The sequence below is a fragment of the Octopus sinensis genome, linkage group LG3 (genome assembly GCF_006345805.1).
Source record: "Octopus sinensis linkage group LG3, ASM634580v1, whole genome shotgun sequence".
Classification (NCBI taxonomy): Eukaryota; Metazoa; Mollusca; class Cephalopoda; order Octopoda; family Octopodidae; genus Octopus; species Octopus sinensis.
Genome location: NC_042999.1, coordinates 156,146,541 through 156,163,139, shown reverse-complemented (window position 1 = coordinate 156,163,139; position 16,599 = coordinate 156,146,541). Strand labels below are relative to the sequence as shown.

General features: G+C 42.1%; 2 protein-coding genes across 4 annotated transcripts in view; one reads left to right on the top strand and one right to left on the bottom strand.

Moving 5' to 3' along the window:
- The window catches only part of LOC115209767 (tyrosine-protein kinase JAK1-like), an 83,929-nt gene that overhangs the window by 63,489 nt on the left and 3,841 nt on the right, over nucleotides 1-16,599 (top strand). The window lies entirely within an intron of this gene.
- LOC115209357 (helicase SKI2W) overlaps nucleotides 2,658-16,599 on the bottom strand; it is a 52,223-nt gene continuing 38,281 nt past the window's right edge. For both annotated transcript variants that reach the window (XM_029777727.2, XM_036501516.1), the window contains exons 20-25: nucleotides 13,719-14,119; nucleotides 11,448-11,658; nucleotides 9,209-9,319; nucleotides 7,749-7,967; nucleotides 5,486-5,626; nucleotides 2,658-2,983 (exon numbers count right to left, since the gene is read on the bottom strand). In XM_029777727.2, coding sequence (XP_029633587.1) covers nucleotides 2,780-2,983; nucleotides 5,486-5,626; nucleotides 7,749-7,967; nucleotides 9,209-9,319; nucleotides 11,448-11,658; nucleotides 13,719-14,119 — 1,287 coding nt within the window. In that variant the 3' untranslated portion in view covers nucleotides 2,658-2,779. The remainder of the gene's footprint in view (nucleotides 2,984-5,485; nucleotides 5,627-7,748; nucleotides 7,968-9,208; nucleotides 9,320-11,447; nucleotides 11,659-13,718; nucleotides 14,120-16,599) is intronic.

The window sequence follows — 16,599 nt, the reverse complement described above, 5'->3', positions numbered from 1 at the left end:
GTGCATGTGCCAACCTCACCTGTGCTTGTGGAACCTCACCTGTGCTTGTGGAACCTCACCTGTGCTTGTGGCACCTCACCTGTGCTTGTGGAACCTCACCTGTACTTGTGGAACCTCACCTGTGCTTGCTCCACCTCACTTGTGCTTGTTCCACCTTGCCTGTGCATGTGCCAACCTCACCTGTGCTTGTGGACCTCACCTGTGCTTGTGGAACCTCACTGTGCTTGTGGCACCTCACCTGTGCTTGTGGAACCTCACCTGTACTTGTGGAACCTCACCTGTGCTTGCTCCACCTCACTTGTGCTTGTTCCACCTTGCCTGTGCATGTGCCAACCTCACCTGTGCTTGTGCCACATAGAAAGCACTGAGTCCACTTTGCTGGATGGTTGGTGTCAGGAAGAGCATCCAGCTGTAAAAATCCTGCCAAAGCAGTCACAGAACTCTGGTGCAGGCTTCTGCCTGGCTGGCCCCTGTCAAACCATCCCAACCATGCCAGTATGGAAGGCAGACATTAAATGACGATGATTATGATAACCCCCTGAAGGCTGAATGGCAATGTTGAGACAAAATCCATATATTGATAGAGAACGGTGAATGGAAAAATCACTGCAATCAGTTGTCCAGCTGAATAACAGAATCCTTTGTAATAATGTAGAAGCAACAGCACCCTAAATTTTTTTTTTACCTCCATCCTTAGTGGCTACTAAGCTTTCAGTACACAACTTCATTGCTAATTAGGCTACAAATTAGCAGTAAAGGTGACAAAAGCTGTCAACTACTTCTTGAGAGCCTTCTGAGCTAAATCCTTAAAAATGTTTTAGCCCGAAGGCTGTGGCCATGCTGGGGCATCACCACTATTTAAAGATTTTATTTCACATGTACTCTTAATGCTAATTTTCTCATTTTCATCTTCCACACATAATTATTTTCTGTATCTGTGATCAATCTACTACCTTGCATTCTGAGTATAACCATAGCCCAGACTGGAAGATCATTAATAAAATTTAACCTCCATTAGTTTATTTTGTGAACTTCATAATCATCATCATCATCGTTTAATGTCTGCTTTCCATGCTAGCATGGGTTGGATGATTTGACTGAGGTCTGGCAAACCAGGTGGCAGCACCAAGCTCCAATCTGATCTGGCTGAGTTTCTACAGTTGGATGCCCTTCCTAACGCCAACCACTCCAAGAGTGTAGTGGGTGCTTTTACATGCCACCGGCATGAGGGCCAGTCAGGTGGTACTGGCGACGGCCGCGCTCAAATGGTGCTTTTTATGTGCCACCTGCACAGGAGCCAGTCCAGCAGCACTGGCAACGACCTCGCTCAAATGTTTTCTAACGTGCCAGTAAGGTGACGAAAGTAACAATCACGCTCGAATGGTGCTTTTTACATGCCATCAGCACAGAAGCCAGTTTGTTGCTCTGGTAATGATCATGCTCAGCTGGTACTCTTAACACTCCACTAGCCCGGATGCCAGTCATTGAATTTGATTTCGATTTCGCACTTGTCTCACCAGGTCTATGTAGTCAGAATACAAAAGTTCTCACAGAAAGCAGGTCTTAAGCTTGTGTTATAGCCTAAAGACTAATGAATATAAAGGGGCTTAAAACTGGGCCCCAATAGACCCCTACTTGTGTAGCAAATTTGCTATAAAGACTAATGAATATAAAGGGGCTTAAAACTGAGCCCCAATAGACCCCTACTTGTGTAGCGAATTTGCTTTAAAGACTAATGAATATAAAGGGGCTTAAAACTGAGCCCCAATAGACTCCTACTTGTGTAGCAAATTTGCTTTAAAGACTGTAATGAATATAAAGGGGCTAAAAAATTGAGCCCCAATAGACCCCTACTTGTGTAGTAAATTTGCTTATTAAACTCTTTGCTGACTGTACTTTTGTAAATGCTTCATACAGTCCTCATAAGCCATTCATATTTTAAAGTGATCGAAATTAAAATCTTCCTGCAAAATGTTATGTTAATTTATGTTCTAAATGTCAGTTTAATAATGACAGGTTAATTTTACTAAATTCTTTATTGCTTTCAAATTTAATTGAAACAAAAGCAGTGTATTTTGATGGAAAGTATAGTAACAAATATTCGTGTAAACATTTGCTCATGTATTAAATAAATTGTGGAGGCACAGTGGTTAGGGCAGAGGATCGCAGTTTCGATTCCCAAACCGGGCGTTGTGTGTGTTTATTGAGTAAAAACACCTAAAGCTCCACGAGGCTCTGGCAGGGGGTGGTGGCGACCCATTGTACTCTTTTGCGGCGAGCTGGCAGAAACGTCAGCATGTCGGGCGAAATGCTTAGCAGTATTTCGTCTGCCGTTACATTCTGCCGAGGTCGACTTTGCCTTTCATCCTTTTGGGGTCGATTAAATAAGTACCAGTTACGCACTGGGGTCGATATAATTGACTTCATCCGTTTGTCCTCTCTGTGTTTAGCCCCTTGTGGGTAGTAAAGAAATATGTACTCTTTTGCTCCAACTTTTTCTCACTCTTTCTTCCTGTTTCTTGATTAATGCTGCAATGGACTGGCGCCCCGTCCAGCTGGGGGGAACACATACACCACAGAAACCGGGCCCATGAGCATGGCTAGGCTTGAAAAGGGCGCATAGAAAAAAATAAATAAAAATTAAATAACAACATTAATTAGCAACATATAGTTTATTTCTTCCAATGAAAAATAAAATAAAATAATAATAATAATAATCATAGTCAGATTTCAAAATAATTGTAGATCAAGCTTTTACTCTTTGTTTCTGTAACTTTATTCATTCTTGTGTGTAGAGACTGGCTGTAAAGACAATGTCACGTTTGATTAAAGTTGAAGCTTCTTCCATCTTCTGGCATAAAACTGGGTCTCCAATAAGTCTTGCTGCATTTCGAACATCCATGAGGACTTCGTTTAAACGTTGGATGCAGCGCACTATGATACCTTCCTGGACGTCGGTGAGTTCGGTAATATCAGAGAAAGGCTGAAAGAGATTGAAAAGAAAGCAATTATAGGCGCAGGAGTGGCTGTGTGGTAAGTAGCTTGCTAACCAACCACATGGTTCCGGGTTCAGTCCCACTGAGTGGCATCTTGGGCAAGTGTCTTCTGCTATAGCCCCGGGCCGACCAATGCCTTGTGAGTGGATTTGGTAGACGGAAACTGAAAGAAGCCTGTCGTATATATGTATATATATATGTATGTGTTTGTGTGTCTGTCCCCCTAGCATTGCTTGACAACCAGCATTGCTGGTGTGTTTACGTCCCCGTCAATTAGCGGTTCGGCAAAAGAGACCGATAGAATAAGTACTGGGCTTACAAAGAATAAGTCCCGGAGTCGATTTGCTCGACTAAAGGCGGTGCTCCAGCATGGCCACAGTCAAATGACTGAAACAAGTAAAAGAGAAAGAGAGAATTATATTGAGGAAACTGTGGTAGGCGTATGTGTATAAGCACAGGCATGGCTGTTAGGTTAAGAAGCTTGCTTATCAGACATTCAGGTTTCAGGTTCAATCCTGCTTCATGGCACCTTGGGCAAGTGTTTCCAAATATAGCCCTGGGTTGACCACAGTCTTTTTGTATAGATCTGGCAGAAAGAAATTGAAAGTAGCTACAATATATGTAATTTAACATCCACTTTTCCATGCTTACATGGGTTGGAAGGGATTTGTTGAGATGGATTTTATATCAAAAGGATGTGTTCTCATTCCTAAGGTATTTTTTGATATTATTATTATGGTCACTGCCTGGAATCGAACTCGGAATCTTAGGGTTAGTAGCCCGCGCTCTTAACCACTACACCATATACCCATGGGCAATTATGGAGTGAATTTTAGGTCTTATAAATCTAATATTTTCCTATCCTTCCTTAATACCAGTTCCCATATGCTACTCATAACTGCACTCGGTCTGCTTAGGAGGTGGTTGTGTCCTAGCATATGTGCTGCTTCTTTTAGTTCGTATTTTCCAATGGTGTTCTCTGTCTATTATTTTAACTTCATCCTACATGGGGAGGTGGTATCCATTTTTCCATACATGATCAGCTATACCCGATTTATCAATATCTCTTCATGTCACAGCTTAGCAATGTTCATCTACCCTTATTTTGAGGGGGCGGCATGTTTCACCTTTGTATAATCTACCACAGCTGCATGGGATGGAGTACACGCAGTTCTTAGTCATATTTTCTTCTGCTGGTGGTTTTATTCGATGGAGATATTTGCATAGTATTGTATTAATAATAATAACATTGAAAGAAATACCTTAGGAATGAGAACCTAGGTTCGAAATTTCCCCAAGACACCTTGTGTTAACAACAAATAAGATGAGGACAAATATCCGTCAAATGTAAATAATGTACATAATTCCTCATCTCTTAAATATAGAACTGGTTGGGATTTGTTGTAGAGAGATGAGGGATTAGGATTTAAAAAGGACAGGTCTGCTGAGTGACACATTGTCACTTCTCTTGACCGTGTCATCATTGTTATTGTTGCTGTCATCACTTTAACATCCATTCTTCCATGCTCCTGCAGGAAGCAGCATTCTGGAACTTTATCAATAGAATTTTAAAATTCTTTAAAAAAAAAAATTGATTTTGGTGATTAACCCTTTCATTACTGTATTTATTTTGAGATGCTCTGTTTCTTTCAATTACTTTAAATATAACAAAGAATTTAGTAAAATAACTTAGTTATCATTCAGCTAGTAATAGGAACATAAATTATGACTAAGGTTTGGTGGAAGATTTTAATTCAGAACTTATGAAAACAAGACATTTGTACTCAGAGCCAGAGCCGGTTTCAGCCGGGTTGGTAACGAAAGGGTTAAACAAACTAAGGGCCATTACTTTTCATCTCATTATGTTATGGTTTATAATTTGCAAAAAACAAAACAACACACACAACAACAAACAAACAAACAAAAAATCAATCTCCACTGCCTACCAAATAATTGGTTCAATTCATATTTAGGAAAATGAACACAAAGTCTGCTGAAAATTCCTGAAGATGTTTAGAAGCTTGGTTGAATAAAAACGAAAAAAAAAAAGTAGTAGTGGTAGTAGTAGTAGTAGTAGTAGTAATATGGAGACATGCTGTAACAACACGTCACTGCAGCCACCATTTGTTGGTGATTCCCTATTACTCCTGGCAGATGACACCTTTGCACCATTCAGATGACAGCCCTCCAACCCCCGAATCTGTTTGGGTAGTCATTGCTGATCAGGATTTTATGAGGTCAGAGTGCAAATCCAACCTCAATGTCTTTTACAATATACAGAGGAAATGTTGGGTCTATTCTTTGACATGCCAGTCCCCACATAGCATTAGAGCAATGTGAAATGAAGTGTCTTGCTCAAGAACACAACATACCACCCAGTTTGGGAATTGAAACCAAGATCTGGCGGTTGTGAATGCGACACTTGAAGCACTAGGCCATGCACGTTCACATGAAGACAATAAAAGTGATGATCAAATGTGAATACTTACCATACCACGAGCCCACTCAAAGACTACTTCCATTAAACCAAAATGGAATGACTCTTGATATTCTTCAACTGAGATAGTTATGCCAAATTCTTTCTGCTTCTCTGCTATACTGGCTGCAATATCCAAAACTTGTTTCCGGCACTAAAGATGACATGAGATAAAGTTGTTTAGGAAGATAATAGAAATAGAAGCAGGAAGAAATTTTAGGGAAATTAGAAACAGAAGACAAGGTAAGAAGATGAAAGGCAGAAGAGGATAAAGAAGATGAAGAAGAAAACGAGTTAAAAAAAATATATAAAAGAACAAAACACGAAGGCACAGAATTTGAAAAATAAATATATGTATTTCTTACTGAACACTGAAGAAGTATACTGACAGGATTATATAATGTTTCAACAGCAAATATGTAATCCTAGCAGTAATTTGCCAAAATGCATGTATGTTTTATAAAGCATACAATACTGTACCTTTTCTATACAATATTATATACATATACACTTTCAACAGTTGTTTCATTAGGAATAAGCATAATTGTAATTAAAATACATAATTAATGAAAATTAATTTAAAGCAATGCTTATCTCCATATCATTGGAAATACAACTTGATATGCTAGCTATAAACTGTTGCTGGTTTGAATACAAGTGCATTTTATTCTAAATATCTGTTGCCCCTAAAGGATTGTTTAAGCTGATTATGTGTATACATGCAAACTTCTTTCACTGGATGTACTGCAATGTTATGCGTTGCAGTTTAATAACCTATTATTGAGCTCTCAATTATCGTGGATATGGTCTCAGTTTCAGTACCTCTGCCTGGTACTTTGGGTGAGTACCTTCTACTACAGACTCAGGTTGACCAAAACTTTGTGTGTGTGAGAGAGAGGAGGGGATTAAGGTGATACCATTGGAAAAGATTTCAAGAGAGAAAAATAACAAAAACAAATAAGAGTAGAAGGTAATTAATTCTTCATTGTAAGGAGAAAAAAACAGAGGATAGTTTTTAACATTTTGGACAATTGCCCCTCATCAAGAAAAAGACAAAAGGGAAAGAAAAACTAGAGTCTTTGGCAATGCTTCTTCATGGTTAAAAGCAAGACTAAGTAGGTTGTAGAAATGCAGAAAGAGATTATGTGAGACATAACCATGTCTTGGGAGTACATTTGAATTATTAGTCATATGAGAGAGAGAGAGACTTACACTGCAATGTAATGGTCTGAGAGAGATTAAAGATAGATGAAGTGCATCATCATTTAGAGTCCACTTTCCATGCTGGCATGGGTTGGACAGTTCAACTGGGGTCTGGGAAGCCAGAAGGCTGCACCAGGCCCAGTCTGATCTGGCAATGTTTCTACGGCTGGATGCCCATCCTAACGCCAACCACTCCATGAGTGTAGTGGGTGCTTTTTACGTGCCAGACGAGACTGGCAAACAGCCACGATCGGATGGTGCTTTTTACGTGCCACCGGCATGGAGGCCAGGCGAGGCTGGCAACGGCCACGATCGGATGGTGCTTTTTACGTGCCACCAGCACTGGTATCAACAGCTACGATTTCCATTGATGTTGATCGATTTTGATTTTGATTTTCACTTGCCTCAATAGGTAATTAACTGAGATATAAGGATCTGCATAGCATACATTATGAAAGGCTTTGCTGATAGGAATAACTTTTCTTGAGCACAACACACACACGTGTGCTCCATGTACTGTCCAGTGGGAGGCCAATGCAAGGTCGAGAGAGTCATTTATGAAGCTGTGGTGACATTCAAGCCTAGAGACCATAGTAATAGCAGCAACAGATCATCAAACACCTATTATACACACATGAAACTACTCTCTTTTACTCTTTTACTTGTTTCAGTCATTTGACTGCGGCCATGCTGGAGCACCGCCTTTAGTCGAGCAACTCGACCTCGGGACTTATTCTTTGTAAGCCCAGTACTTATTCTATCGGTCTCTTTTGCCGAACCGCTAAGTGACGGGGACGTAAACACACCAGCAATGCTAGGGGGACAAACACAGACACACACATATATATATATATATATATATATATATACATATATACATATATACGACAGGCTTCTTTCAGTTTCCGTCTACCAAATCCACTCACAAGGCATTGGTCGGCCCGGGGCTATAGCAGAAGACACTTGCCAGAATTAACGTCGCTAAGCATCTTGCCTGGCGTGCTAATGATTCTGCCAGCTTGGCACCTCTTAAGCCTTACATGTATTGCTGCTGTTGGTACTCTTGTCCTTACCTTTTTGAGTGCAGCAGTCAATTCAGGTTTGCTGCAATGCTTCACTTCGAATACAACACAGGACAAGGTTGCTGCTATCTCAGCCGGCTGAAGTTGTGTGAAGATGTTGTTGAGTATTAGTTCAGTAATCATTAGCTCGTGGTTGCTAATTTCACAAGCCACACGTCCTTTTAGTTGAACTGTACATGTTTGGTTCAGGTACTTGAAGCTTTTTAATACCTAGGAAAAATATAAGGAATAAATCATAAAATAAAAAAAAAAGCACATATGTGGATGTACTCAATAGAAAGAAGATTTGAGCGATACCAAATTATATACATTTGGAAAATGATAGAGCAAAAGGTGCCAAACTTTGGTATCAAAACCTACCACTCACTGCGCCACGGAAGACGCTGCCAGCTACCACCAATCAACAAAAAGGCTGGCCAGGCAGCAAAACCCTGCGAGAATCAAGTCTGTTGGTTCGAGGAGCACAACTATTCAACTCCATTCCGGTACATGTCAGAAATCTATCAGGATGTAGTGTGGAATCATTCAAATTGCAGCTGGATAGATACTTAAGCACCATTAGAGATGAACCCCATCTCCCAGGATATACACAACGAGCACAAACTGACTCAAACTCGCTCCTACACATGTCAAAATTAAACAGAGAATACAACCTGGCAACCACACCAGACTCTGAGGGTGGAGTCTTCGACTTGGCCTGAGCATGGACTCAAACTCAAATGAAATGAAATGAAATGTGTGTGTGTCTGTCTGTGCACATGCATGCAATTTAACAACTTAAGAACACAAAAGAATCTGTTAGCTTCTCTTTCATTTATTTCCAAATAACAATCACAGACATGGCTGTGTGGTAAGAAGTTTGCTTTCCAATTACATTGTTCTGGGTTCAGTCCCACTGTGTGGTACCTTGAGCAAGACTCTTCTACTATAGCTGCAGTCTGGCCAAAACCTTGTGAGTGCATTTGGCAGACAGAAACTGAAAAAAATTGAAAGGCGGCGAGCTGGCAGAAATGTTAGCACACCGGGTGAAACATTTAGTGGTATTTCGTCTGCCGTTACGTTCTGAGTTCAAATTCCACTCAGGTCGACTTTGCCTTTCATCCTTTTGGGGTCGATAAATTAAGTACCAGTTACGCACTGGGGTCAATATAATCGACTTAATCCGTTTGTCTGTCCTTGTTTATCTCCTCTGTGTTTATCCCCTTGTGGGTAGTAAAGAAATAGGTATTTCATCTGCCGCTACGTTCTGAGTTCAAATTCCGCTGAGGTTGACCAAATACACTTACCAAGCATTGATCAGCATGAAGCTATAGTAAAAGACACCTGTCCAAGGAAAAGTGCAATAGGATTGAACCCAGAGCCACATGGCAGTGAAGTGAACTTCTAAAACCACACAGCCATACCTGCACCTATTCCAATACACATAAGAGGAGGGGGACAAAGCTACTTACTTCAATTCTCTGTTGGTATTCTGGTAACAATGACAGACTTGCATCTGATACCAGGAATGATAATTTCTTGTACTTCTTCTTCATCATTTGGTTTGCATGGACTTGTTTGAACTGAAATAAGCATGAATAAAGAAAACGTAAGACACTAGGTAATTAGCTGCTAGAGAGAAAGAGGAAACTTCTTTATAAATCTGTTTATCAAAATCAAAATCGACAACTGGCATCCGTGCTAGCGGGGTGCAAAGAGCACCATATGAGGGTGATCATTGACAGAGCAGCTATCCGGCTTCCGTGCCAGTGGAACATGAAAGAGCACCATTCGAGTGTGATTGTTACAAGCGTCGCCTTACTGGCACTTGTGCCCGTGCTAGCAGGGTGCCAAGAGCACCATCCGAGTGTGATCGTCGCCAGAGCAGCCAACTGGCTCCGTGCCGGTGGCACGTAAAAGGGCACCATTCAAGCGTGATCGTTACCAACGTTGCCTTACTGGCACTTGTGCCGGTGGCATGTGTAAAAAGATTCGAGCATGGCCATTGCCAGTACCGCCTGACTGGCCTCATGCCAGTGGCACGTAACAGCACCCACTACACTCTCGGAGTGGTTGGCGTTAGGAAGGGCATCTAGCAGTAGAAACTCTGCCAAATCAAGATTGGAGCCTGGTGCGGCCGTCTGGTTCGCCAGCCCTCAGTCAAAATTGTCCAACCCATGCTAGCATGGAATGCGGACGTTAAACGATGATGATGATGATGATGATAATGATGAAAATATGATAAAACTTTATGCAAGTAGACATTTTCAAAGCACACTTAAACCTCCATCATAATTTAGCCTCTGAAAATTAAGCATGAATCAACCTTCCTCTCTACAACACTCCATTCAGTTGTGGAGGTTCTTTTTTTCGCCCTGCTCATTACTTGTTGATCCCACTAGTGCTGGTGCCATGCACAAAACACCCTGTATACTCTGTAAAGTGTCTGATATTAGGAAGGGCATCCAGCTGTAGAAACCCTGCCAATGCAGACATTGGCCATTGAAGCAGACCCTGCACTTGTCAGATTCTTCTGAACAATCCTACCCTACACCAGTATAGTAGACAGATATTAAATGATAACGATGGGAAGAATGATCGTAATTCTGTACAGAGAGATGTAGCTTCAATGTAGTTTCAAGACTCTGATGAGATGCTAGTTTATCTTTAGAATGGCACTGTAGGGTAGGTTTGAGGGACCAGATTTAACCCCTTTTAACATAAAGCAAGGAGAATATTTTGGTCACATACGACTGGTTTAAATGCTCAAGGGTTAAGTTATGAGAGAAAAGGTTGGAGTAGAGCAGGTTCTTGTTGTAGAAGAGCTACATGGCTACTCACATTTAGCAAAGAGAGATTACGAATGAGTTAGAGGTATTTCCATCCAAATACCTATTTCTTTATTGCCCACAAGGGGCTAAACATAGAGGGGACAAACAAAGATGGACATAGGTATTAAGTCGATTACATCGACCCCAGTGTGTAACTGGTACTTAATTTATCGACCCCGAAAGGATGAAAGGTAAAGTTGACCTGGGTGGAATTTGAACTCAGAATGTAACGGCAGACGAAATACCGCTAAGCATTTCGCCCGGCTTGCTAACGTTTCTGCCAGCTCTGGCTTAGTGGTTAGGGTGTGGGACTCATCATCATCATCATTGTTTAATGTCCGTTTTCCATGCTAGCATGGGTTGGACGGTTCGACTGGGGCCTGGGAAGCCAGGAGGCTGTGCCAGGCTCCAGTCTGATCTGGCAGTGTTTCAACAGCTGGATGCTCTTCCAAACGCCAAACTCTCCATGAATATAGTAGGTGCTTTTTATGTGCCACCGGCACAGAGGCCAGAGGAGGCTGGCAGACAGCCACGATCAGTGTAATATTTTGGTTTCAATTCTTGGACCAGGCAATACATTGTGCTCTTGGGCAAAACACTTCATTTCACATCTCTCCAGTCCACTCAGCTGGCAAAAATGAGTAATCCTGTGGTGTCCCATCCAGGTGGGGAATATACACGACTCAAGAAGGTAACTTTTTTGTAATTTCCATCTAAGGTGTCCAAGTGGCACAACAGATAGCAATGGCAGATGGGGAATAATGGGGGGGGGTTGCAAGAGTGTGTGTGGAGAACAGAGAGGGTAAGTGGGAGAGGGAGGAAGGCAGGCAATAGCTGTAAGGGCAGAGGGAAAGAAAAAGAAAGAGTCTTTTATACTAACATGTTCCATAAAATGGGGACAGTTGACACAGTTATATTCAGCTATTTGTGTTTCTAAATACTGAATGCTTCGACACTTCTCCATTTGATCAATGTCTCTGATGTTTAGGTCTTTGATCATATTGATTTTGGTCATGCCATTTGGATTAGTTTCAGACAGACGTAACAGTTCTTGGGTAGCCACACTGACAGACTGACTGGGTGGTTCATCTCTGCAAATAAACAAAACAAGAATGACAGTATGAATACACAACTTATACACACATGGTGACACAAAGTCATTATTTTTAATTATGATTGTAAGGCGATGAACTGGTTGCTGTTGAGCAAACGGTCTTCGTCCCAGAGTTTGCAAGATGGTAGAAGTCCGAAACGTGGTCCTTTTGCTATTCGTAAGACCTGCAGAAGAGAAAGCAGGTCAAGCCCCAACACCGAGAGCATCCAAGCTCAGTGGTTGCGTAGGAAGTCGGGGACAAGAAACAGGAAGAAAGAGTGAGAGAAAGTTGTGGCGAAAGAGTACAACAGGGGTCGCCACCACCCCCTGCCGGAGCTTCGTGGAGCTTTAGGTGTTTTCGCTCAATAAACACAAACAGCGCCCAGTCTGGGTATCGAAACCGCGATCCTCCGACCGTGAGTCCGCTGCCCTAACCATTGGGCCATTGCACCTCCATGATGAGCTGGTGGAATGATTAGCATGCTAGACAAAATACATAGAGGCATTTTGTCTGTATGTATGTTCTGAGTTCAAATTCTGCTGAGGTCAATTTTGCCTGTTATCACTTTGGGGGTCTATAGAATAAGTAGCAGTGAGCACTGGGGTCGATGTAAGACATACCAACAATCCCAAAATTGCTGGCCTTGTGCCAAAATTCGAAACTTATACACTCTTTTTACTTGTTTCAGTCATTTGACTGTGGCTATGCTGGAGCACCGTGTTTAGTCAAGCAAATCGACCCCAGGACTTATTCTTTGTAAGCCAAGTAGTTATTCTATCGATCTCTTTTGCCGAACCGCTAAGTTAAGGGGACGTTAACACATCACCATCGGTTGTCAAGCGATGTTGGGGACACAAACACAGACACACAAACATATACTCACACATGCATATATATATACATATATACGACGGGCTTCTTTCAGTTTCTGTCTACCAAATCCACTCAGAAGGCTTTGGTCAACCCGAGGCTATGGTAGAAGACACTTGCCCAAGGTGCCACACAGTGGGACTGAACCCGGGACCATGTGGTTGGTAAGCAAGCTACTTACCACACAGCCACTCCTACGCCTTATTATCATTATTATTATTGTGTGCAAGAGAGAGGACTGTGCTGGTTTGGTTATGTGATGCATATGGATGAGGACAGCTGTATAAAGAAGTGCTGATCTCTAATTGTGGAGGAAATCTGTGGAAGGGCTAGACCCAAGAAGACATGGGATGAAGTGGTGAGAAAGGATCTTTGGACACTGGGCCTCACTGAGAAAATGACAGCAGACTAAGAGTTATGGTGATTTGCTAAGGAAAATCGCTGTCATCTATACATACAGGCTTGTCTTTTTTGGGTGCTGGTGCCACTTAAAATGCACTCATATTGGTGCTGTGTAAACACACCTGGGCTGGTGGTAGGTAAAAAGCACCCAGCTCATCTTGTAAAGTGGTTGGCATTAGAAAGGGCATCCAGCTGTAGAAACCCTGGCATAACAGACAATTGGAGTCTGGATAGCTCGCTGGCTGTATAGCTCCATGTCAAACAGTTCAACCCATGCCGGCATGGAAAATCTACATCGTTGCCAGAGCGGCTATCTGGTCTCCGTGCCGGTGGCACATAAAAGACGCTCACGGAGTGGTTGGCGTTAGGAAGGGCATCCAGCTGTAGAAACATTGCCAGATCAGACTGGGCCTGGTGCAGCCTTCTGGCTTCCCAGACCCCAGTTGAACCGTCCAACCCATGCTAGCATGAAAAGCAGACGATAAATGATGATGATGATGATGATGATGATTCGAGCGTAATCGTTACCAGCATCGCCTTAATGGCACCTGTACCGGTGGAATGTGTAAAAGATTCGAGCGAGGTCGTTGCCAGTGCCGCCTGACTGGCCCCTTGTTGGTGGCACGTAAAAGCACCTACTACACTCTCGGAGTGGTTGGCGTTAAGAAGATTGAAGCCTGGTGCAGCCATCTGGTTTGCCAGCCCTCAGTCACATTGTCCAACCCATGCTAGCATGGAAAGCAGACATTAAAACAACGATGATGATGATGGGTTCAATAACTTACCTGAACCTCGGCATATTTCTTTTTTTTATATTATTGATAATTTTCTCTGCGTCGATTTTAATTGTCTTGCTTGTTATGTAATCAATACCATCTGCACTGACTTCCAGTAATTTGTGCCAGGCAGGGCCTTCAGGCAGGAACAAAGGCTTTGGAAGTATTGGTCGAAGTTCTGAAGGTTTATTTTCCTCTTCTTTTTCAGTTGCATTGTGATTGGAATCTTGTTGAGGCTCATTTTCATTCTTCTCACAAAGAACTAGAATACCATAGAGTTTTTCGTTCTTCAGATTGTTCATGCTTTGTAATATTATGCCTGCAGTGTTTGGGTGGTTGGCTGTATCAATAACGACAACACGTCCGTTTGATAAGACTTTGTTACTGGCAGGTGATGTGAAGAGGAGAGTCTAAAATAACAAAAGAAAAAAAAACATTAAATATAAAAAGAAACATGCCGGTGGCACGTAAAAAGCACCCACTGCACTCACAGAGTGGTTGGCGTTAGGAAGGGCATCCAGCTGTAGAAACACTGCCAGATCAGACTGGGCCTGGTGTAGCCTCCTGGCTTCCCAGGCCCCAGTCGAACTGTCCAACCCATGGAAAGCAGACGTTAAACGATGATGATGATGATGATGAATGTAATGTATATGTGCAGGCAAGGCTGTATGGTAAGAAGTTTGCTTCTTAACCACATGGTTCCAGGTTCAGTTCCACTGCATGGCCCCTCGGGCAATTGTCTTCTACTTTAGCCTCAGGCTGACCAAAGGCTTCTGAATGAATTTGGTAGATGGAAACTGAAAGAAGCTTGTTGTGTATATAAATATGTACATGTGTGTGTGTGTGTGTCTATACACAGCAAGGTGGTTGGCATCAGGAAAGGTATACAGTTGTAGAAAAAAATCTGAAAGCTGGCTATTAGAACATGACATAGCCCTGATGGTTGCCAGATTCTGTCAAACCATCCAACCCATGCCAGCATGGAAAACTGATGTTAAATGATGAATGATGATGCATGTGTGCTACATGGTTTCTGGTTCAATCTCACTGCGAAATACTTTGGGGAAGTGTTTTCTATTATGAGTGAATATAGTAGAAGGAAACTATGTAAAGCCTGCCGTGTATGTGTGTGTGTGCGTGCACATACATATAGATGTATATATGTTTGTGGTGCATACATTAATGTTTACATTTTGTGCACACATGAAAATATATTACCAAGCTAAAATGATGTCTGTTGACATTTCCTTGTCAACTCATTGCCTGGTAGCTTTGCACGTTTGAGGATGAATGGAATGAAAAGTTCTTTACTTAAAGAAAAGGTAAGAGTTAGTAATAGGCGGGCCATCTGGTTTTGAAGCAATGCCACAACAATATATCATCATCATCATCATCATGATTGTTTAACGTCCGTTTTCCGTGCTAGCACGGGTTGGACGGTTCGACCGGGGTCTGGGAAGCCAGAAGGCTGCACCAGGCTCCAGTCTGATCTGGCAGTGTTCCTACAGCTGAATGCCCTTCCTAATACCAACTACTCCGTATTTGTTTGAAACTTTAGCATCCAAATTACTCTGTCAAATTTAACACTTATTTATTCATGTTGTTTTGAATTAAATCATATATTAAATCATGGCGGTGCCCCAGCATGGCCACAGCTCGTGAGCTGAAACTAGATAAAATAAAATAAAAAAATAAAAAATATCTCATAGCTTTTATGTGAAATCTCATAGATTTCACAGATGTGTTTATTTTCAGAATGACATTGTAGGGTAGATGTGAGAGGCTGGATCTGGCTGGTGTGAACATAAAATATGTAGAATATTTAGGCCAGATATGGCTGGTTTAAATGCGAAAACTCATGACGTCAAGTGAACGAATGAATGCATATATATGTGGTTGGTGCTAGGAAGGGCATCCAGCTGTAGAAACCACACCAAATCAGACTGGGGCCTGATTCGGCTCTCCAGCATGCCAGCTCTGGTCAAACTGTCCCACCCATGCCAGCATGGACAACAGACATTAAATAATGATAATGGGGGAGACCCCTTTGGTCATGAATGACCATGGGATTGCACCAAGAAAGTTACAAGTCCGGGCAAGGTTGTTTATGGAAGACCAGCAGTTGCTCATGCATACCAACCTCCCCTCTCTAGGTCAGCAGTGTTATCCAAGGGAAAGGCAAGGGCCGATACAGCTTGGCATCAGTAATATTGCAACTCATTTCTACAGCTGAGTTAACTGGAGCAACATGAAATAAAGTGTCTTGCCCAAGAACACAACATGCAGCACTGTCCGGGAATCGAACTCACAACCTCACGATCGTAAGCTCGACGCTCTAACCACTGAGCCATGTGGATGATGTTTGTTGTACATAACAGAAGTGGGAGCACTTAAGTAATAAGTACATAAGTAGGAGTGGCTGTGTGGTAAGTAGCTTGCTTACAAACCACATGGTTCTGGGTTCAGTCCCACTGCCTGGCACCATGGGCAAGTGTCTTCTACTATAGCCTCGGGCCGACCAAAGCCTTGTGAGTGGATTTGGTAGATGGAAACTGAAAGAAGCCCGCCGTATATATGTATGTATGTATATATATATATATATATATATATATATGTATAAAAAATATGTATAAAAAATACAAACTGGGACAAGAATGCAAAACATTTTGAAGACGATACAAAAAAACATGGACGGGACATTCGAAGCCTTCAATCTTCAGTCAAGAATCAGATCATCCTCGCAATTGTGGCTGATTGTGTGTGTATATGTTTGTGTGTCTGTGTTTGTCCCCCCAACATCGCTTGACAACCGATGCTGGTGTGTTTACATACCCGTAACTTAGCGGTTCGACAAAAGAGACCGATAGAACAAGTACTAGGCTTCCAAAGA